The sequence below is a fragment of the Phoca vitulina genome, unplaced genomic scaffold (genome assembly GCF_004348235.1).
Source record: "Phoca vitulina isolate PV1807 unplaced genomic scaffold, GSC_HSeal_1.0 scaffold21, whole genome shotgun sequence".
Classification (NCBI taxonomy): domain Eukaryota; kingdom Metazoa; phylum Chordata; class Mammalia; order Carnivora; family Phocidae; genus Phoca; species Phoca vitulina.
The window spans coordinates 4,298,640-4,322,487 of NW_022589724.1; the positions used below are offsets into that span (position 1 = coordinate 4,298,640).

The 23,848-nt window shown below is 38.7% G+C and overlaps 1 protein-coding gene across 3 annotated transcripts in view; it reads right to left on the minus strand.

The window, feature by feature from the left end:
• GRIN3A (glutamate ionotropic receptor NMDA type subunit 3A) overlaps positions 1-23,848 on the minus strand; it is a 146,069-nt gene that overhangs the window by 99,775 nt on the left and 22,446 nt on the right. For all 3 annotated transcript variants that reach the window (XM_032419145.1, XM_032419146.1, XM_032419147.1), the window contains exon 2: positions 3,138-3,742. In XM_032419145.1, coding sequence (XP_032275036.1) covers positions 3,138-3,742 — 605 coding nt within the window. The remainder of the gene's footprint in view (positions 1-3,137; positions 3,743-23,848) is intronic.

Below are 23,848 nucleotides of genomic sequence, written 5' to 3' on the forward strand. Positions count from 1 at the left end.
GAAGAATAAAATCCCTTATACCTATAATTGCATCTATGTAGTCTGTCATGAGAAATCATTTTTCAAGTCTGAAGCCTATGCTGAAAAATCCATGTTTTTGGTGATTTCATTAACATTTTAAAATGTTAACAATTCTGTCAGGCCAAACTGAAAATGACTGTGTGAGAAATGCAAGCTTGCATAACTGACGCCGGCTATTCATGGCTCATTATCCTCACGGCTTTCATTACACAGTGAAGGAGTGGGGTCAGCCTCACAAAATTTAGGGACAATGAAGAGAATTACTGTATGCAGATGTGACTTATGTACTGAGAATAACGAACTTCCTAAAAGACTGTATTCAACAAAAATAAGACTGATGGAAATTCCACAGATGTTTTATGGCTTAAGGAGGCTTTTCAGTTATTCATTATAAAGACTCCTTCCAGGGTTTAGCCCACTTCCCTTGAACCTTTCCTGAACACTTTGAAACTTTCTCTTTGACCATATTCCTCAGGGAGCCTAAGAAGTCCTAGGCATATTTCCTGAAGTTCTTGAGAGTTCACTCTCAAACACATCTATAGCGATGAAAACATTGTCACTGACCCTTATACGTTGCGAATTGCTGCTGGGCTCCAAACCTTACACTCTTCTTTTAAACTTTCAAACTTTGTGAAATAAACATTTGGAAACAGCCACAGGGGCAAAGGTTATCCACAGACCTAACAATCCATAAAAAAAAAAAAAAAAAAAAAGGAAAAGAAGAAAGACACTAAGTACCTAAGTAAAAAAAGACTATGTTTTTAATTTAGACAAAATTTTATTTATCTACCAACCACCTATTTTTCTTCTACGGCCACAGATAATATAGGATGTAAATATAATGTAAAATTTCCTTTCCTTCCTTCTATTTCAATAAATGTCTATTAAGTGGCTGCTATGTGCTAGGCATTAAACTAGGCTGAATAATAGTGTCTCTACTTAATAAGATTTATACTTTAGCTCAGAGTATAAATTTATAAACTTTAGCTCACATAGACAAATAATGATGATGGAATGGGCTAAGTACCATCATATAATTTCATGTACAAAGTACCATGGGATCCTTGTGAGAGGAGGCACATAACTTTAATATAAATTAAACCGTGAGGAGCAGAAAGATCAGTTTGATCTTGATAAAATGAACCCCTAGGGTATATACAACCCAAGTCAACAAATATTTCTCCCTGTAGTTTCTAAACATTTTTAGGATCCAAACAGAATCATTTTTCTTGTGTCCTCCATTTTATATGAGGCAAAAAGATGCTAAATAACTGAATGTAGCTTTCATAAGGGTTTTTTCCAGTCTGCTGTTTATGATTTTCCTTCCAAAATAATGACTATTCAAAACTACACATCAAAGTTTTGCTTATATTTTTGTTATGAAGAATTTTCTTATCCCAGATAAAATCCTGAGCCTCAATTATGTGCTAGTTCAAAAACAGTAGATTAAATCTTGATAGCAACTGTAAAATAAAATGTGCATAGACTTTAATCTTGTGGAAATTCAAATACAATATGTGGAAAACAGAAAGTTCAGATGATGACAGAATACCTAATTTTATCATCAGTAGTTTCCTAATAAATGAATTTTGAATTATTTTATTGTGTTAACAACACTCTTTAGGGACTGTATAGGCTGTAATTAAACTGCCAATATATGACATTTAGCATGTCGCCTTCCACATAGTAGGTGCTCAATCCATATATGTAAGATTAAATGTAAAATGCTTATGACCACCTGACATTTCATCAAATAGTCATGTCTTTCTAAAAGGCAAGACACTGTGAGGTTGTCTTTTGTTTCTCAGTATAGTAAGATGTCCTTGCTTCAAGAGGGCTGCCTGCTCAGTTAGAAGAGCATGTGACTCTTGACCTCAGGGTTGTGAGTTTGAGCCCCAAGTTGGGTTTAGAGATTACTAAAAATAAGTAAATAAACTTTAAAAATGGGACCAGTCTGGAGCTAAGCCTTCACCTCTAAAAGAGCAAAAATTTCTCTGATTTGGTCTGATCACAGGTGGTCCTTTTCATGAAAAAAACTAGGCCCCTACAAAATATCTTTTAAGGATAGTCTCCTTTTCCCAGGGATCATGAAAACTACTTCCATATTATGGGTTATTCTTTAAATTAAATGGGCTTTTTCATTCTAGCTTCTGAACCAGACTGAGAAACTGGAGAAGAAAGGTACCTAAATAAAAAGGTACCTAATTAGAGGTACCTAATTATATATATATATATATATATATATATACACACACACACATATAACTCCATGTTTTGGCAATAAAACTCTTGTAGAACTCTTAGTTCTGTCCAGCTATCTATTACCTATCGATCATCTAGGCAGCTAGCTAGCTAGCTAACTACCTATCACCTATCTATTACAAGGACCCCATGGATAGTAGGATCTATTGTTATGTCGATTTTACAAAAATGGATATAGGACACAGGAAACTAAGGCTCAGAGAAGTTAAGTAACTTGACCAAGTCACACAAGCAGTAAGTGGCAGAGCTAAAATTCAAGCTCAGAGAGTCTGGCTCCAGAGTCTGTGTCTTTAACTGCAACTCTACACTGCTTTAAGCAGCCTGGGAGGAGAGAGAAAAATCCATTTCCTGCTCGACTAATTTTTTTCTCTGTATAGATTTCAAGAGATTTGTCTAAGTCCGTTGATATAAGAGTGGGCAGGGACAGAAACATTTGTTGTGTATCTACTATGAGCTGAGCACGGCGTTAGGTACTTTTCATATATAATTTCATGGTATCTTAAATATCATCTATCAAACTATTCAATGTAATCCTACTTTATTAATTAGAAAACTGAGGGTCAGAGTTTTTAAACAATTTGTCAAGAACAAATAGCTAGTAAGGGGCTAAGCCAGGGCTTAAAAGCAGGACTCTGTGTTCCCTACGATACACCATGCGCTTTCAAATCTGTAGATCAAATTCCAGATGACAGATCATGAAATACTCACCTGTGTAACCAGAAGCCTCTCAGAAATATTATTAGAGTTGAAAGTTACTCAAAGTCAAGATTTCTGCAAAGAGGAGAGAGACAGGGAAATTCTGCTTCCTGTCAAAACCCTGGGAGTGGGGATGTAAGACAGGCCTTGCGTCCTACCTTGATAAATATTGTCCTGAAGTGAGATTTGTGGCTTCTGCTTCCATGCAGTTCATCGTGCTGGGGATAAGCGCGAGTTCTGGCTGGATCATGGTGGCCGTGGCTACGGCTCTCGCAACCAGTTCCATGGCATCTTGTACATAGTACTCAAAGACGGACTGCGTTGTTTTTCCATGAGCAATGAGCCCGAGGGGCAAACCTTCTGTCCTTAGTTCCTCGACGTTCTGGGAATCCCCCAGCACCCAACGGAGCTCAGGGGGGGTTACTCCAAACTGGGTGGTAATTTCAAAAATCTGCCGGATACTTTCCATGTCACAGCCAAACATCACCATGGTGGGCGTACTGTTCTTAATACTCTCAAGCTGGACCTGCAGGAAGCTCAAGAGGTCCTCAGTGGAGGAGAGGTTGGTGGTGATGTTGATGATAGAGCCAAGGTGGAACTTGGAATTTTTCTGGGTAAGGAGGAGGAAGTCAGTGATGTTCCAGTCTTCTTGGCACAGCAACAAGCTAAAATTGTACCAGTTGTTCATGGTCAGGATTGAGACAGTGACATCAGCATCAGAACTTAATGAATTTTCTAAACTCAGTTGTAGGTGAAGGGGATTCTGTATTTAAAGATACGAAAAAGAAGAATTAGAAAGCATTGGCCAAAGATGGTAACATAGGGTATGTTTGCTTTCTTATGAGGCTTACTTAATCCTTTATTTTTCCCTGCGATATTCAAATGCCTCTGGGATAAAATTCCCATCATCTGGAAAACTATGTTTCCTATCTAATGGAACTACTGAATCCTTACAACTGATTTTCCTTGCTAAGAGTACCAGAGGGCAAATGGTTTTTGGTGTAAATGTCAGGGCTGATGCAACTGGTCTTTTTATCAGGCTTTTCTACTTCCTTATAGCTTGTCTCCTTCATGTATTCCATTTCTAACTATGGCTCTTATTAACTCACTTGTTAAATTCTCCTCAGGTGAAATAATTAAAAGAAATTATGTTTGCTTTCCTTTAAAACGAATAGCAGAGAAGTCTAAAACAGTGCAGGCACTTATATAAGGATGGTGTGGAAAATGGATACACCAGTTTCCTAAACTTTTAGCCTCTGAGGAAGGCATTTTTAATATAATGGCGCTACAGTCTGAATGTTTGTGTTCCCCCCAAATTCATGTTGAAATCCTAATGCTCAATGTGATGGTAGGAGGAGGTGGGGCCTTTGGGAAGTGACAAAGTCATGAGGGCAGAATCCACATGAATAAGATTAATGCCCAAGAGGCTTGAGAGCTCCCTAGCCCCCACTACTGTATGAGTACATAGTGAGGAGTGGGCAGGCTGTGACCCAGTAGAGGGCCCTTACTTGGTTATACTGGCACCCTGATCTCTGACTTCCAACCTCTAGAACTGTGAGAAATCAATTTCTGTTGTTTACAAGCCACACAGTCTGTGGTATTTTGTTATAACAGCCCGAATGGATGAAGACCTGTTATAATTAGCAATATATACATTAGGATAAAGCGTATAGTTTAGTACTAAAGACTTGATTGCATTTGTGTCTACTCACAGGGGATTTTTGCTGTGAAATGTGAAATGTGTGCCATTTAAACACATTTATGGAACTTCCATCACAATTTCATCTACTTATCGGATTCACCAAATCAATGAAGGAAGAGTATTTTTCTTATCTTTTCTTATTTGAAAAGTCACAAATCACTAATCATACAGGTGAAGTGGAAATAGTTCTCCAATGAATAAATTTGTTAACTGTTCTTCCTGAGAGCAGACATTTGACTTACTTATCCCTTAACATTGACATCCTGAGAATGTTTAGCACAGTACCTTCCACATACTAGGTGCACAATAAATATTGGCTGAATCGAACTAAACATGTTCCCACTGGAAACTATTAGACTATAGGACTATTTTTGAGAACTTCTAAACATTCAGGCAAACAATATTTGTAGAGAAATAAGGAAGGTTTTCTCAATAAAGTTTCAAGCGCTGAATAAAAGGTAAGTGTGGCCTCCCCTTACCCACCTAAAAATGTGTAACGAGAAATAAGATTTGAGCTGAACTTTTTTTTAAAGATTTTAAAAAAATTTTTTAAAGATTTTATTTATTTATTTGAGAGAGAGAATGAGATAGAGAGAGAGCATGAGAGGGGGGAGGGTCAGAGGGAGAAGCAGACTCCCTGCTGAGCAGGGAGCCAGATGCGGGACTCGATCTCGGGACTCCAGGATCATGACCTGAGCCGAAGGCAGTCGCTTAACCAACTGAGCCACCCAGGCGCCCTGAGCTGAACTTTTAATTCTATGAAGGACCAAAAGAATTTTAATATGAGCAGACTAAGAGGTGAAGATTCAGAAGGGATTTATGGGAGAAAGACCATGGCCAAAGGCAGTAAATGAGAGCAATCATGTTGGTAGGTAGGATGGAGTTTTAAAATTTATTCTAAGAATTTAACTTTTGTCCTTCAAATTAAGTTTTTGAGCAGGGTTTGTAATGATAAAAGCAGAACTTCTGGAGAATCATCTGTGGGCAGCATTCAACAGGGAGAGGGAAAATAAGCCCTTCAGCATGTTTATTAGGTGCTAAATATTTAAACTGGAAGCCAGTGTTGATCATGGCAGGAAGGATATGAGAAAAGTTTTTTTTTTTTCATTAAAATTTAATGACATGATCAGATGTGAGAGGCAAAAAAGGGAGGGGTGTTAGAAACCAGGAGATGGCGTCCAGTAGGTAGTTCCTGGTTTCCAGGCTTGAGATGCCACCATACAAGATCTTGAGGTGAGAGGAATGGAAGCTTCCCTTCTTCACTCTTACTATTGATCAATATAAATTCCTCCAGAATGTTCTTCTTGTCCTCTTTTAGCTTTTCTTCCTTTCTATTTCCTCCTCTGCTTTAACCCTCTTCCAGAAGCAAAAAGGAACGGAGGGCAAGCTCTACATTTAGCCGGCAGGAACAAATTATTCCCAACTAACTTCTTGGCCTCAGCTCCCTATTCTGTTGCCAGCTTTCTTTCTAAAACATAAATATGACCATACCATTCTTCTGCACCATAACCTCTGAGTCACCCATAGAACAAATTTCAGAATCAATAGTATGGCTTAGGAGGCCATTTCTAGTCTTTAACTTCACCTCCAACACTCCAAACATGCAAACCAAGATGAGTCATAGTGGACAATTTATTTTTTTTTTTGTATCAGAGTGAGCATTTTCACACCTACACAAATGGGGTATGTTGATCTCTCAACATCTCCAGGATGCTTTTGCCTGTACTCATATTTATCCTTCAAAACTCAGCTCTTCCATGCAGATTTCCAGAAACTAGTTCATGTAACATTTACTACCATTTCTGCTGCTGTTAAACTTTAAAATTTTTTTTTGTTTTAAAAAATAAAAATTGAAGTATAGTTGACATAACTGTTGATCTTTTTTTCTCACAATATTTTTGCCCTGTTGATTTCCTGTAATGGTGAATTAGGTTTTTGTCAATTTGATTGTTCCTCTGACTCCTGACCAAGCAGAATTAATCATCTCATGTCTGTGTCATGGTCTCATTTTGGTCATCCCTCTAATACAGAACTCTTCACACCAGACTGTAGCTATTCAATTAAGTGTTTATCTCCCACACTAGACTGGAAGCTTCCTTAGGATAAAGACCATAACTCAGCCATCTCTTACCACACGGTTCTTAATTAATCAGAGATAGTATTTGTCAAACGCAGTTTTCTTTTGCTCACCTCAAGTCCTAGGCTATGATAATAATCTCTGCACTGAAAGACTGAGAAGGCCAATTCCAGCAGAGCTTCAAGACCCAATATTTTGCCCCTAGTTGGAACAAAGTCTCCTCCATAAACTTCCTTCAGAGGGATTCATTAAATAGGTATGTAAGGAGCAAACTTTAATGGAAGCAGAAATGAAATGAAAAAGAAATGAAAATATTCTCCTCTTGCTAAATAGAGAAGTGAAATTAGCATTTAGCACCAGGCAGAAACAACTGCATTTGGCATGAGAGTGACATGGCAGTAAAATGAAGGACAACCTTCCCCCCCAGCCTGCCATGGATAATTATTAATCTGTATAATCACACTAGTCCCCACAAACAATTCTATTAAGAAATTCCAGTTGTTGAAGTTAATCCTTTAACAGATTTATCCTTTAACACCATTCTTCAAACAAATATTTACTAAATAATAGTTTGGAAGCATCTAGTGATGTATTTATCTAGTAGCCTCAGATGCAACATCTTCCAGTTCCTCTCCATATAATAATAAAAGCAGAGGTGCGCATGTCTGTGCACACGTGCACACACACACACACACACACAGATATGAAAACCTGTAACACTAAAATTCAAGCCTAATAGTAAATAAAACTTCCATCAAAATCTGGGGCTCGGCCACGGTCTTCTTCAGTCAGCTGAGCTTGTCTCTCCTTTTCTGGGGAAGTAGAATGGCTAGGGACAGTAATCCTGGTAATCTCTTAAATTCTGGCTCCATTATTTATAAGCCGAGCGGCCTTCTTCAAGTCACTTAGTGTCTCTGAGTCATAAATTCCCCATCTCCCTGGTGCACAGGGAAGGCCTAGGAAGTGGTAGCTATTACAATTTGCCTAGAGTTAAGTCATTGTGTTGGAAGTGCTTTTAAAGTGACTGCAATGTGTTTTTTTCTTTGTTATTGTTCCTTTTCGTCTATTTTCACACAATAGTCCCTGCAATATGCATCTTTTACTAATACCAATTACACCAACTCCCTAGCAGGAAAACAGCAACTCTATCTCAGGCTGGGGGAGGCTATTTATTTGGGAGACATTGTGTTCACTGCAGAGTATCTGCTTCCCCCCCAAAAGAAAAAAAACCCAAAACCCCTCTTTCTTTGGTACTAATTCTAGTGTCACTTTACAAGTTAAGGAACTTTGGGCACCAATTGCTGGAAATCCATCAATCTTTGTTCTTCCCCAGAGCAGAGATTCAGCTATTTTCTGGATCAGTACAAGTTTCAGAAACAGGATTGGCTGCAGTCAAGAGCTTGCGAGATGCTTTGAGACATTCCCTGACAGAAGAAAAGAGGTAACGAAGCCAGGTTTGCTTTGAGAGTGAAGAAAAAAGTAGAATTCTCTCAGCCTTTCCCAGGCAAGCAAACCATTTAGTTTTGCCTTCTAGGCCAAAGCTCAGAAAGCTCAAATGAGCATAATATTTCCACTACTTTTAACAGAGATGAAATTCCCTTCCTTTCATGAGTCTGCTGATTATTGGAAGTGTTCAAGGGGCTCAGAACTGGTGTTCTCCCTGCTATCACTTCTCCTCAGCCAAGGAGGCTGTGGGAGGTTTGTGGTTTCTCATTATCTCACACCTCATTTGACCTATATTATACACAAGACTTTTATTTTTTCTGAATATTAAAGCTTATTCCTTTAGAAGTCCAGGCTTTTAAATAAATGAACTGTTTTGTTTTTTTTTTTTTTACCATTGCATCAGGGATTCAGGCAAACAGAAGGCATAGTCCATGCCCAGAAATTGTAATCTAATAATAATAATACAAATGAAGAGCTAGTATCTACCAACAGCCCTGGTGCTTTATGCATATTGTCTTATTTTATCCTTACAATGGCCTCCTGAGGTGACGACAATGATTAGCTTTTTTAAATAAACGACAAAAATGAGGCTCAGAAAGAGTAATTTTTCCAAGGTTGCGCAGCTACTAAGAAATAAGAGCCTGGATCCAAAACCCAGCTTTGTAGGACTTGAAAGCCTGTGCTTTTGGCTAGTACTCTATACTACTCCTTTCCCTTGATAAGCACTTGTGAGGTAGAGCCTTGACGTTTATAGACAATATTTGCAGTTCCGATTATTTGCAAGTAATCCTAAAGGCTCATGGAATCCAGTCACTTTTAAGATGTGTCATGGGAGGGGCGCCTGGGTGGCTCAGTCGTTAAGCATCTGCCTTCGGCTCAGCTCATGATCCCAGGGTCCTGGGATTGAGCCCCACGTCGGGCTCCCTGCTCAGCGGGAAGCCTGCTTCTCCCTCTCCCACTCCCCCTGCTTGTGTTCCCTCTCTCGCTGTGTCTCTCTCTGTCAAATAAATAAATAAAATCTTAAAAAAAAAAATGTGTCACGGCATGGGTTAGAATGACATGCCCCCTGTGGCTGGCACCTGGGAGCCAGGGAGGGGTTGAACCTGCCACTCAGCAGGCACATGGCTTCCCAGCAGTTTTCTTCACTTGTCCTTCCATTTGCAGCAACTCTTGTGAAATGACAAGACTTGTATTTCTTCATTAACAGCAGTTGAACAAAGAAAGTCAGTTGTATAATTAATGACATCTGTTTTTGTGTTTGGTAGAAGAAGAAAGTTTGGAAAGGCTCACTTAAATTTTTCATTTAGATTCTACTGAATTTCGTGGTTGAAACTATAATCTGTAATGGCGTTCCACCATAACGTATGAGGGTGTCAGCAAAGATTACTTAGGACATATCCCTCAGGATTTTTGAGTGATATATAAGACAATACATAACAAAGTAGTAGAACACAATGAATGCTTCAGAAGGCAGGAATATGGATGCCTGGTGCAGTGGGCATAATATTGCCAGTCAGGCTGGGTGCAGTCTCTTTCACTGCAGCAGTATGGGGAAGACTAGAATTCACCTCCTGGAATAGAGAGGAAACTGGTTAGACTGACCTGGTCTTAAGAGGAAATGTTGGCATGCATAACGTTGTCTTCAAAAACAACTGGCTGATTTATTCATCCAACCAAAAGTGTTGAAAGCCTATGACATGCTGGGCGATGGATAGAGCAACGCATGTTTCCAGGCAGAAGAAACACTGGAAGCATGCGTGCTATACCCTTTGAACCAACTTAATCCTTCTTCATTCCAGGCTGATTTCCAAAAAGGGAAGTCAAGGGCATAGCAGGTTGGTTTGTGGTGATTACTCAAGTTATCCACACTCAGCTTTTCATCACATATTTTTTTTTCTCATTCGATTTCCATTTAATTATTGATACCCAATTTGTTCATCCATATTCCACCCCATTTCTGCCTTTTGTATCTAGGTGGTTATACTTTGTTTCTCTCACCTGACCTTTTGTAATCTTTAAAGTCTCTGGCTGCCACTCACTTTCTGAGCCCTGGTAAGATATACCCTACCCAGGGGGCAACTTCTGGTGCTTAAAACTGTCACCGGTATACTTGGGGAATGGGGGGCTTCGATCAAAAGGATGTGGCTACCGAAGATATGTAGTCGTATGGTGCTTAGGGGAGCAGTCAGCTCAGGCAAAATGTCCCAACACAGGAAAGGGTGAACCAAGGACAGGGAGGCATTTGAGATCAGGAAAGACTATCAGCAAGCAAGAAGATCCAAAACCTTGGTCTGGGTTTCAGGTCACGGCAATTCCCAGGAGAGTCCAGAGGAGAACATGGTGGCTCTATGTGGAGTAACTCAGATCTCTGTTTGAACTGTGGTTCGTTTACCAGTTGTGTGTAACAGATTTGTGAAAATCATTTAGCCTCATGGAGCTTCACTTTCCTTTTCTGTGCAATGAAAATGATTCTACCTACCTTGCAAGATCTGTGAGGATTAAATAACAATACATTAAAGCATCAGCACACAGTAAATACTAAGTGGTAGTTCATAGCAATGCTGTTGCTGCTGAGATTAGGAGCGTTAAAACCAAGAGAATCTAAGTATAAGGGCTAGACTGGTGGTCCATTTGCTTTATTTAACGAACAGTTGAATACGTATTTTGAGCACCTATTTTGTGCCAGTCACTGGATGCTGACTATTGAGACTACAGTAGTGAATAAGACCGATACTGTCTTTTCTTTCATGGACGTTAAACTCTATAGGGTACTATCATCACCACCAGGACACAAATTGATGGTTTAGAAATAAAGCAGGAGACCAGTGACAAGAAACAGGGCCCAAAGTCTAAGCCAGACTAAAAGGAATGTTGATTTGGCTTTTCGGTTTTAGATTAAGAGGCAAATATCATCACAGCATTCTTGCTCACATTTTGGACAAGCCCTGGATACTGGGGCAGGACCAAATCTACAGGTGGAGGTCAAGGGACCACGGATGAATGCGAAGAGAAGAGGAGGCTAGATGGAGGGAGAATATGATAATTAGGGAGGCTATGTCACATGCCTAATGTGTAGTGAATATTTGGTAAATATCAGCCTCTTCCTCCTTATTATTATTATTATCATTATCATTATTAGTGTTGTGAATAAAACTAGCACACTTCCTTGGGCTGACACAGTTGATCCTTCCCTGATGACTCACAGCATTTTGATGTCTGCAGTAGTCTTTGTACCTGACTGCAGGGCCACGGGGCCAGCAGGTGTCAACGTTGACTGAACCAAGGGGAGTTGAGCTATGGCGATGTTGGAACTCTTGAGCCTCTTTAGAAAGTGTATTTTCTCTCTTTCCTGCCATGGTGTCAGGCTATCTCCCATCCCTTTTCATTGTGTCAGTGTGCCCACCTTCACCAACTTCTTGAAGCCCCTTTTAAGATACTTTGACCTCAAAAAAAGAGCCTAACTCTCATTTCACAATTTTGTCTAAAATAAGAATAACATACATCAAGACCATCCTATAAGCAAAATGGATCAGCTTTAGCAGTACTGAGGAGGCTGTGGACTGGTTTTGAGATCAGGACTGTTCTGGGGATTGTGGTTTCCATTTCTTCAACCGTGACGAGAGAATAATTACTAATAGTCAACCAACTACTTCAGGGCGGGGGGTGCCTGTGAAGGTACTTTACAAACACTTTACAGAGCATTATAAAAACAGATGACACGATCCGTTTGCATATCTATTTTCTGGACAGTAGGGGGTGGCAGGATCAATAACCTACAGAGAGGTAAAGGAGGCATTTCTGGAGTTGGATATTAAAGCTAGATTTAATCGTCAAATTCTATGCCAACTTTTTAATGTTCATATTACAAAAAGACAAGATTATTTTTATATTTTAAGAACTTTTGGAATAAAGTTGTTAGTTTAAGAGTGATTTTAGTTACTATTTCACCACCCAGGTTTTGGTCAAATTAAGTAATATTTGAATGAATGTACACATTTGTATGTATCAGCAGGCAGATGATTCATAAGATAATTAAAATTTATCGAAGTGTTCAAACTATTGTTATAGACACTCTCGGTGACAAACTCTGGCATATTTTCTTATAATGGGAACTATTGAAATGTGCACCAGATAATTAAACTGTCTAGCATGCAAGTTAAATTTCCTATGGAAATTTGATTACTTTGGTCAATGCAGCTTGAAACTATTATTAAGAGATGGCTTATGTCACATGCTAATTTGCTTTATTACAGTGAGAATGAAAACTCAGCTAAATGCTGATTATTTCTATTTTTAAATACCCTCTAGGACTGACACCACAGTTGACATAAGCTTTTTTTCTCAATTCCTTAAGCCATTTTTTTTTACTGATACAAGTACAGGTTTTGTACATTTAAACCATGGTTCAACTAATTGTGATGTAATATGGCTTTCATATATACTGGTTTAGTGCCCTAGATTAACACTAAATCAGTTTAATTGCATAACAGCTTCTTATTTCATTTGGAAATTTAAAAAATTTGTATATACTCACATTCCTTGCCTGCTACCTGACATTGACCAGTTTAACACCATAAAGAGTATTAGCATGCCATTAAACAGTATCTCAGTAAATTTCCATTTTAGCACCTTATTTCAAAACTTGTGATCCACTAATTATGATTAAGCTTTGCTGCAATGACATTTTATTTTACTTGCATTACCAGGCACACATTAGCATAATTAATTCTTTGTACCTTTCAAGTCCTGTTTCAGAGTAAGACGGCACTGGAAATGTTGATTTAATTCTTAAAGTCTCTAGTCAGAAGGCAATACTTTCTCATGAATTAGTGATCAAACTCAGAGGCTTTTTAAGCAGTTGTGGCGACCTCAGGTCTAGGACAATGAATCCTGAACGAACGGGTCTATGTTCTTCCAGGAGGGTCTGTATGAGCATTGTCACTGATTATGAAATGAAAAAAGACCTAGGTGGCTAGTTATCAAAATTAAGATTTGTATTGCAACTGGCCCTGTTGTGAACTCACTTGTCAAATCATTGCCTGTATCCATTCAAGCCCAGTAATAATCAGATAGGGCAGAACGATTAAGTTTAAATGATCTACCAAAAGCCAATTAGTGTACTTATGATTTTATCATTTGGTTTGGTTTGGAAGTTCACCTTAAGGTTCACCTAACACAAACTCCTGTACTGTTTAAGGAATGCCATGAATTAAAGGGTAAGTGATTTAAAGGCATTTCTCAAATGAGGAAGGTTCCTAATTTTTTTGAGGTGGTCTGTCTTCCTTATGATCTTTAATGAATATGACTGCATTTTAATATTTATGAATATCTGCTTGTGTTGAATTTTATCTCCTGAATTTTAAAGGAAAGACTCGGGCTCAGCCCAAATTTGCACACTCTAATCTCTCTGTAGTCCTTAAGCCACAAATAACTGCCCTTTATAAAAGAGGTAGAAAGAGTGCATTGATTTATGAATTCAATAATTTTTCTTCCCCACTGTAACAAACATATATAATCACATCATATTCTGAGAGCACAGAAAAATTAATTACTAATATATTTAGTGTTAAAAAGAATCAAATCAAATACAATGAGTTTTCTGGGTTTCCATCTGATTTACTGTGTAAGCCTTGGAATTATGTCTTTCTGGAATTATTTACTGTCCTTATACAGTCATTCTGTTAACATTTTTTAGCCTCTGTTGGCATTATTTTCTTCGAAACTCCTGCCAAAAGCTTTTAGGCTTTCAAATGGGAAGAACCTCCAAAGACCATCACTAAGTTTTCTAAGTCAGTCATGGAGCACAGACCCAAAAAGAGAACAGGGACCCTGAGAGGTCTTTATTATTTCCAGAAAAAAAAAAAAAGGGAATTGATAACTCTGTCTTTATAATATAGACCAGCACTCAAAATGCTAAATTCACAATGTTGATGATTCTCTCCCCTTTCTGTGTCCTGGCTGGTCCTGGAGAACCCTGGTGTCCTATCTCCTGCCTCCCTTTCCAGATTACACAGGATCCATCAGAGCAGTCAGTGACATTCTATGTATTCTCGCCCTCACGCTTACCTCCTCGGAAGCACAACAGTGGTGTCATCTTGTCCTGTTTATCCAATTGCCTAAATATATCAGTTTCCTTTTATCTTGGAAGCCATCCCCCCCAACTTGGACCTCCCAAGTGCCCCGGCTGTGTCGCCTCCACATTCGTGGGGAGTTCACTTTCTCCGCCAGGAACTCTCTTCACCTCTCTTTTGGCCTCACAAACTTCCAGACAGCTTTCCTTCAGTTAAACATGGCCGACTTGCCTCACCCTTGAGCTGTGTTACTTCCTCCCTTTTATCTGCTGCCCTTCCGCGCTCTGCACATCCCCCAACCGCTTACAACATGACACAGGCATTACTCCTTTTCTCATCTCTCTCCTTCCCTGACCATTTGGGGGCTAGATATATTGTCTTTTATAGTAAAATCCTGAGTAACAGTGCCCAGAAGAGACTCACGGCGAAGATTCGTTGCCTGAATGAACAAATGGTGATGTGTAGTTTAGATTTAGACAGAGAAGCCTGACCTTTAGCTGAGATGTGGGCCTATTTTTGATGAGTCATTTTCCTTCCTATTTGACTAATAGGGTTTCTCTCTAGAGGCAAGAGTAATTATTATCTGCTTTCCCATAAAATCTTCTCCTTCCAGATGACACAAAAATTCTCTGATGTCAATCAGGAAAGTAGCACCTGAATGCTGAGAAGATTGACAGAATTGCTCAACTGCATAGGTGCCCAAGGCACTGTTTAGAAATACAAGTGAATCATGACATGTGCAAACTCAGTGTGTGTCACTCATTTTCTTTACACTAAAGACGGTTGCGGGGAAATATTTATTGTGCTTTATAAATTATTCATAGTCAACTTTGTTTAAATGTTCAACACTGATGCATCTAAACCATAACTGAATATACGGAGGTATCAATGTTGAGGCAACCGTTCAGTTGCTCATCTGTTATTTCAAGTGAAGTACCATAACAGCCCTAGAGAAATGACTTTGGAATCCCAGTGACCAACCAAGAAAGGTATTCTAACAAAGTACATGGAAATGACAGTAAATAAAGAAGAATATGTTAAGAGAAAGAGGACAGATAAAGGAAGATGACAGAAGTTTTATTAGGATTTTGAAACTTAAAAATAACCTATTATTACTATGCACAACTGGAAATATCTTAGTATTTAGCATAAAAAAGCAAGTAATCAGGCTTCTATTTACTTGAATTCAGAGACACAGGATACATGGTGTGGAGGGGGGGGAACTTGACAACCAAATTTCAGCACAATTCTTGCTGTTCCTTTTTTATGCAAAGTGAGAACACTTCCCCCAGATGGCTGATTCCTTCTCAACATTCAGGTCTCAGCTCAAATTTCTGGGCTTTTTTTTTTTTTTTTTAATGTTCAGTTAGCCAACATATAGTACATCATTAGTTTTTGATGTAGTGTTCAATGATTCATTAGTTGTGTATAACACCCAGTGCTCATCACAACACGTGCCCTCCTTAATGCCCATCAGCCGGTTACCCCATCCTCTCACCCCGCTCCGTTCTGTAATCCTCAGTTTGTTTCCCCAGAGTCTAGAGTCTCTCATGGTTTGTCTCCCTCTCTGATTTCTTCCTATTCAGTTTATTTCTGGGCTTTCTATTTAACATTAGCAGCCTCCCCATGAACCACCCACCATCAAATCCATCACCTTCATGGAACACAACTTCATGTTCTTGGGCACTGGTTCGTGATGGAAATGAACTTACTTATTTGTTGATGGATCTGTTCAACACCCTCTCACTATGAAGCTAAAAGTTTTTGGAGCGCCCAGACACTACATCCTCCGGGCCTAGAATACTGTTTAATGGCATTTGTTCGTTGACTGACACTGACTCGATATCTCTCTATTACATATTAAAACTTACCTTTCCTCTAAAAATTTCCAAAAGCTCATTTTTTGACTGATAAGACATATCCCAGAAATTGTCCCCGTGGAATTAGTTTGGGATGCTTGACCTACAGAAACCTGTCTTTCTTTGCTACCTCTGTCTCCATCCAAGCCTGTCTGGTGCTCCCTTTGCCCCCACTTCCACCTCCATCCCTGTCTCTTCTTGATCTCTATCTTAGTCTCTAAATTTCTTTATCTCAACATTTACCTCCTTTGTGGCCGTTTCTCTAGTTTTCTCTCCTGTGTAAAAACACAAGACAAAGGGCTTTCTTTAAAAGAAGCATACTAATGCTAAGTGACTGTATTTACTAAGCATTAGAAACAATTATCATTGTATCTAAACAGCTTGCTGCTTTGCTATTGTCCTAAAAGATGATACTTTTTTTTTTTAAAGATTTTATTTATTTGACAGAGCGAGAGAACACAAGTAGGCAGAGCGGCAGGCAGAGAGAGAGGGAGAAGCAGGCTCCCCGCTGAGCAGGGGACCCCAGGACCCTGGGATCATGACCTGAGCCGAAGGCAGATGCTTAACTGACTGAGCCACCCAGGTGCCCCAAAAGATGATACATTTTAGATAGTATTTGAAAAAAGTCATTATGGCATGGCTCTTTACTGCAAAATTGGATAACTGTGGATCAAATCATGTTTCCTAAAATATTCTCATAAAGTATTTTCTGATAGAATAGGGCTCATTCATTTGATACCTTAATGTAATGCTTAGAGAAACAAAATTTAATCCTTTGGTGTTTGAGGTCATATTCACTTCCAGAGTATCTCAGGTTTCTAGGCAATATATTTTAGCTATTTTTTTATACAGAAAACATTTGTTGAATTGCTAGTATATGTCAGGCACTGTAACATATATTGGGAATGTAATGGGAATGAACAAAACAGACGTGCCCTCTCTCTTCGAGTTTCGAGGGGGGAGGCAGACATTAATAAAATAGAACATTAATATAGAATAATAACAGGTAACACTTAATGGATGAATGTTCACTGTGTGCCAGGTGGTATTCTAAGTGTTTTACAACTATTAATTCATTCAATCCTTACAATAACTCTATGATATAGGAACTACTAATGTGCCCATTTTACAGAGGATAAAACTGAGGTCACAAAACTAGTAAGAAGCCAAGATAGGATTCAAAATGAGTCTCTAGAAGCCATCTTTTTAAACACTACATTTCACTGCCTGGTGAGACTTGTTAAAAAAAAATGAGAGGCGAAATTCATTCCAAGCAAATTTGTAATTATAACAGTAAGTTCCAAGAACCTGAAGTAAAGGGTATAGAGAGTATATTCCAGAGTGACCTAGTCTGGGGAATCAGGCAAGATTTTCTTACAGAAATGGTGTTAAAATTCAGATGGGAAGGATTTAATTAATTTATATTTCATTCCCACCAACTTAGTTCTGCCCTACCTACTACTACTAGAACCTTCTTTTCAAAGGAATACAGAGGCTCCTCATCAACAATTTGGTAGTTAATTCATCCTTCTGACCTTTCCACTTACTGCAAAATAATCAATCTCTGCTGTTGATTAACATAATGCAAAGTCAAGCTTTGCACAGTGGCAGTATCGTAGCCAATGAGGTTTATCCAAGGCGCGATTATTGCTAACATAATGCAAAGTCAGAACAAATGAAAATGGGTCAGATGCACTAAAAACTCCCTGGGTGGCCATGGTCTGTCTCAAGATGAAGGTGAATTCAGGATGAATGTGATGCCTTCAGTAAGAACCCTAAGAAGTAAACAATATTAACTATGATTCTTTCCTGACCCATTCTCGCCACTTGTAGATAAAGCTATAGTTTGGAGAGGAATTATTTAAGAACAATATAATCAGATTATGCAATCAGGGAGCTGGAAGGACTGACATTGTTGCATTTAATTCATGACACATTATACAGTAAACCATTTCAGGGAAATGGAGCCTCTCCTTTTAATGCAGGTCATTAGGAAAACACTCCTCACTGTCCATGTGGCAGAACACTAGAATGTGCTGCCAGAGGAGGTCATCATAGGTTCTTTTTTAAGCAACAGCTCATTTAATTCCCAGATAGGCCAGGAAGCTTCAATTTGTTCTTTGGACACAGATTTCATTCTTCACCCCAGCACTTATCTAAAAATGTAGAACGTTGCACACAAGGGAGACCAAGAGAAAGAACAAGAAGGAATGTGTTGCCAAATGACCAAATTCTCTCAAGTCCAAGAGGATTGATCGCCTTTTTTTTTTTTTTCACTTGCAGATGAAACTTACAGATTTCAGGAAAGAAATCACAGACTTGTAATGAGGTGGTGAGACTAAATCAGCAAATGAGAAGCAAGAAACATCCCAACAGCAATTATTCAACAACCACTGAAATTTGCAAAAGATGCCAGTATCTCCCACGAGAGCAAACAATCATGATGTTGAAATGTCAACTGTGGAAATAGTATGTTAAAAATGCAGAGCAAAATTTCCCAACAGTATATTTTGTCTTACGGAGTGTAGCATCATGCACAATAGTCCATCAGTAGCCCCAGGGTTGTAGCTACATCAGCAGAAATCTCTACTTCTCTGTCCATGGTAATAGTTAATGAACTGAACTGGGGACACACTGGCTAGCTTAATTTATTATCACCAATAATTATTTATATCTAATAAGGTAAAACTATAGCATTCAATGCAAATCCCATATACACCCACTTGACTGCTCTTATTTATGGCTAGTTTATTGTTCAATCCTGCATATCTTTGGCACAGCAGAGAGGCCTCCCTTTTGGTTGCCCTTGTGATGCCTTCTTCATATGTGTTTTAAAATATTCCAGATTGGCAGCTCCTCAGATATAAGATATGGATATAGATGGGGCTCATATTATTTTAAACACAGACTCATTATTAACACACTTTTCTCTCTAGTTTAAGTAAGCACTTTTTTTTGTTTTGTTTTGTTTTAGATTTTTACAATTGCTCCCTGTACTAACAGAAACATTTTGAACACTGCATAATATGCCTACAGTTTTAAGATAGTATCAGTGCAATTGTTTTCATTCTTAACTCTGGCAGACAATCTATCCTAAGGATTGGGGATTAGTAGCTAGTGAACTTTTACTCCCCTCTTGGAATGCTAGGTACCTCCAGGCAAGGGTAATGTTCTGCTATCCCCCACATTTAATGTTTCTGCACAGAAGGAGAGTGGAAGGGAGCATGAAGTCAGAAGTGGCTCACTTCTCTTTTGATAGTTCTTTGGCAAGACTTTCCCCTTAATGTTAACCAGTTGTATCTTGCTGAACATCAGGTGAAGAAAAGAGGGAGTTCATCAATGAAAATGCTGGGGTGGCAGTGGTGCTTAGAGGTACTGAATATGTAATAGATTTAGATAAAAAGGGAATGAGAACAAATCTACTATTTGGATGAAAAGTGTAAAATGAGTTAGCTGAGGAGGGTAAAAATATTTTACATTCTAAAGGGCCCTGAGGCCATGTCAGTGATTAAGTGCTAAGAGTAGTCAATAGATCACTAAGTGACTAATGCACTCACATTTGAGGACTTGAATTGCTAATTTTATGATTTTCAGAGATTTAACATTATTTATTATGGGCAATGGGTTGTCCAATGGTGGGGGAGACTGGCATCACGTGTCTTTTAAATATCTTTTTAAACAAGACAATGTGGCATATATATACAATGGAATATTATGCAGCCATCAAAAGGAATGAAATCTTGCCATTTGCAACTACGTGGATGGAACTGGAGAGTGTTATGCTGAGCGAAGTAAGTCAATCAGAGAAAGACATGTATCATATGACCTCACTGATATGAGGAATTCTTAATCTCAGGAAACAAACTGAGGGTTGCTGGAGTGGTGGGGGGTGGGAGGGATGGGGCGGCTGGGTGATAGACATTGGGGAGGGTATGTGCTATGGTGACTGCTGTGAATTGTGCAAGACTGTTGAATCACAGACTTGTACCTCTGAAACAAATAATACATTATGTGTTAAAAAAAAAAAAAAGAAGAAGATAGCAGGAGGGGAAGAATGAAGGGGGGGAAATTGGATGGGGAGACGAACCATGAGAGATGATGGACTCTGAAAAACAAACTGAGGGCTCTAGAGGGGAGGGGGTGGGAGGATGGGTTAGCCTGGTGATGGGTATTGAGGAGGGCACGTTCTGCATGGAGCACTGGGTATTATGCACAAACAATGAATCATGGAACACTACATCAAAAACTAATGATGTGATGTATGGTGATTAACATAACATAGTAATAAAAAAAAGACAATGTGGGTTTTGTGATGGCTTTACAGATAGAACCAATTAAAGCATATTTTGCTCCACTCACACTGGGGAACTATGTGCTAGTATTGCTAAGCCACAGGGTGGGAATAGAATGCTCTGCATGGAAGAAGAGATGAGGTACTGTGGGTTAGCCCCCCCCAGTGAGCTCAAGGTCATGGATATTAATATGGCCTAGGAATTACCTATATGACACCTACCATGATAGGGTTCCATTTATATAATTATACTTAATAATGAATGAGTCATTTTGATTTAGAGATCCAGAATTAAATTTAGCATCTGCTTAAGGCATAAATCTTCAGAAATAATGGGATAATGATTTGTCTTATGCATTTCTATGGCTAGCCTGACATTTTTATACCAGATGACTGAGCATCCAGGTCCAAAATTATAAGGTCTACACTAATGTCTCCCAGATGTTTATTAAAAGTCCTCAAAGTAACTTTGCAGACTCTCACATAAAATTTTGCAGTAAATCCCCAACATATGAATATGTCATAGGACATATTTTATGAATCCCATATAATAGTAGAAAGCTCAAGATTAAAACTGTAACTGTTATAAATGTTTTCATAAACCTTTGAAAAAGATTCAAAATGACCATAACACACAGGCAATTCCAAAATGCTTCAGTGACCCTTGGCAATGGACCTTCTCTTTTAACTGCATGTTCCGATTCTCCCAGCCATAACCTGTATTGCAATTCTTTAAGTAGTTTTTTTTTCTCTTTTGAAGCTAACTTTTCCTGAGATGATGGGTTGTTTAAAATTTCTAGAAGTTGGACATGAATAAGGGAAGCTAATGATAACAATGTTCATATGTACTCAAGGTCAAATAGGTCTCAGAAAATTCAAACAATCTTTTCCAGAAAGAAATAAGATTATTTATCCATCTCAGCAGCTTCAGATGATAATAAATAATGTTTTAAGATGCCAAAGGGGTAATCTACAGGCAGTTTTGAAGAATATATCATTTATTGAAATAGAGTACAACTTTCTGCTTATGGGACCTTTGGTGGAATATTCCTGTTTTTGTTGAGGCAGCAGAGCCCGGTGATTAAAGTCTCAAGAGAGGAGTCAGGACCTTTGGATTTTGAAGTTGGTGCCTCAACAGCTCATACATTCGCTACTAAGCTCTCAGAAGCAGAACCTCTGAATCCACAGTGATTTAGAGGACAGAGCACTGGACTTAAAATCAACAAATTTCATTTTAATACTTGCTTGGTAAAACAGTCTACATGAGGCTCAGTTTATAACTTCATTTGTATTTTGGGGAAGTAACACCTTCCTCCTAGAGTGTTGGAGGTTGTTGTGTGTACGTAGCTTATGTGAATGGAAATTACTTTGTAAATTGTAAAATCCTCATCAAATGAGAGTGATTGCTTTATTATACACATACCAAAAAAGTCCCATGCCCTGTACCCAAGACCTAAAGGGAATGAGACACTCTACCCTAAATTCACACTGGACTTACTCCTCTTTCAGTTATGATAGAGTCTGTTAGAAAATAAAGGAATGGTATTTCCATACTCTATCAATATGATGGTGTAAAGAAAGGACCTTTCAAAAAGTGTTATTTGGATATCCCCAACTTAAACTTATTCTATATACAATCTTTTTTACTCTTATTCCTCTGAATTGTTTTTCATGGAAATCCTTTGTTTTAAGAATTCTGAGTGAATCCCAGTAATTTGGGAGGCCAGACGAAGAGCTATCAAGAGATTTGAAGTATTGGCAGTATCATCCAGTCTTTAAAAACTGGAGAAGTATTTATAGGTAAATGATAACTGGGAGTCTGGGCAGAGTAGGGGTGGGTGAGTAGAAACTAGGGAGCTAACATATTTAAGGATCTAAACCTCAACTATCAAAAAATCTTGAATAACAGATAATAGTAGTTTTGTATTCCAACCAAATTCTCTATCAGAGAATTCTTATTTCTCTGAGTCTCAAACAGAAATACAAATTAAGATAAACATTCACTTATTGTTACATGGAGAATGCCAAAGTGTGTGCAGATATTAGTAATCTTTTGCAGACATTAGTGGCTATATTAATGTTTGAAGGTGACTGATGTCCTATGTCTATTCTCAAGAGCAGTAATTTATTATCTAAAGAGGGATCTCTACTAGTTAGAGATCTATAATAGGTTAATTCTTTCCGATTTCTACCCTGTTCCATAGATCCATGTTATAACCTAGAGATTTCTATTTATGGCAAAAATGTATAATCAGTTTATCCAAGATGCTTTTCTAATAGAGACGCTACTGAGGACAGTCAACCTCTGATGATGAGGTACCCAAGGGGGGAATTTTGCCAAACAATTACAGTGACATTACAAGGCATAAAGTCAACTGGCAACCAGGCATTGTTCCAGGCAATCTGAAAGACAAAGTACATGGCCAAAGCAAATAATTCACATCAATATATTTTCCTAAACTTCGTATTGTCTGATTCAACTATCTGTTTAGTTCAGATGAATTGGAAAATTGCCCAGTCTCCACAGCTCTCAGCAGTTAGGCACACATGCCTAACATAATAAGTTAAATGTTGTGAAATAATAATTTTATTGAGAATAAAACAAAATCAACAATGTTGAGCAAAGAGACATTAATTACTCACAAACACATCTCAGAGTTAGAAGAAATCATAGCGTCAATGCCGTACACGATAGAAGGCAGAGCTGCGTAGAGACTTTGGAGCTACAAAGAGTGAACCTGACTCCTAGCTACACCTTTTTGTAGTTGAGTGACCTTGAGCAAGTGAGGCCCTTAAATAAGTGCCCTTAGCCAAGTAATTCCTAATCTCTTCACCAATAATATGTGGGTAAAAAATATTAACCTGAGAAGATTTAGTAAGAAATATGAAAATGCATGATGCCTAGCACATGGTAATGGTGCAATGAATGCTAGCAATCAACACTACCATTTCTTTGATACTTTAAGTGACTCACTGTGTGGATGTGGCTATTGTCTCTTGGCTCTAAACCCACTTTTCCCTTCTCTGCTTTGGGATGCAAGAGCTAGTACTCTAGTGCCAGCTAGTACTCTAGGACACATCACATTTCTGCTTTGCCAGGAGGATCCTGGTAAGCTCTGCCAATAAAGGCAACTAGATGGAGACTGCAAGGCTGGAGGAAGAGCAGGGACTTGCTTCTTCCTGTCCTCTCTTCACTTCCAGTGGGTTTTATGTCTGCTTCTGGTTCCTTTAAGCATCACCCCAGCAATGCATTTGCATCCCTTCAGCGGTTCCTTCCCAGGGCAGCATTAAATCTAAGGCAGCCTTTGTAACACTTGCAGAACCACTTTATCTTACACCTCAAAGATACCAACACCAAGGAGCCCGTTTAGGGTCTGGATCTGAGCCCCTTAGGATCCCTCCTCAGCGCTCAAAGCCACCATC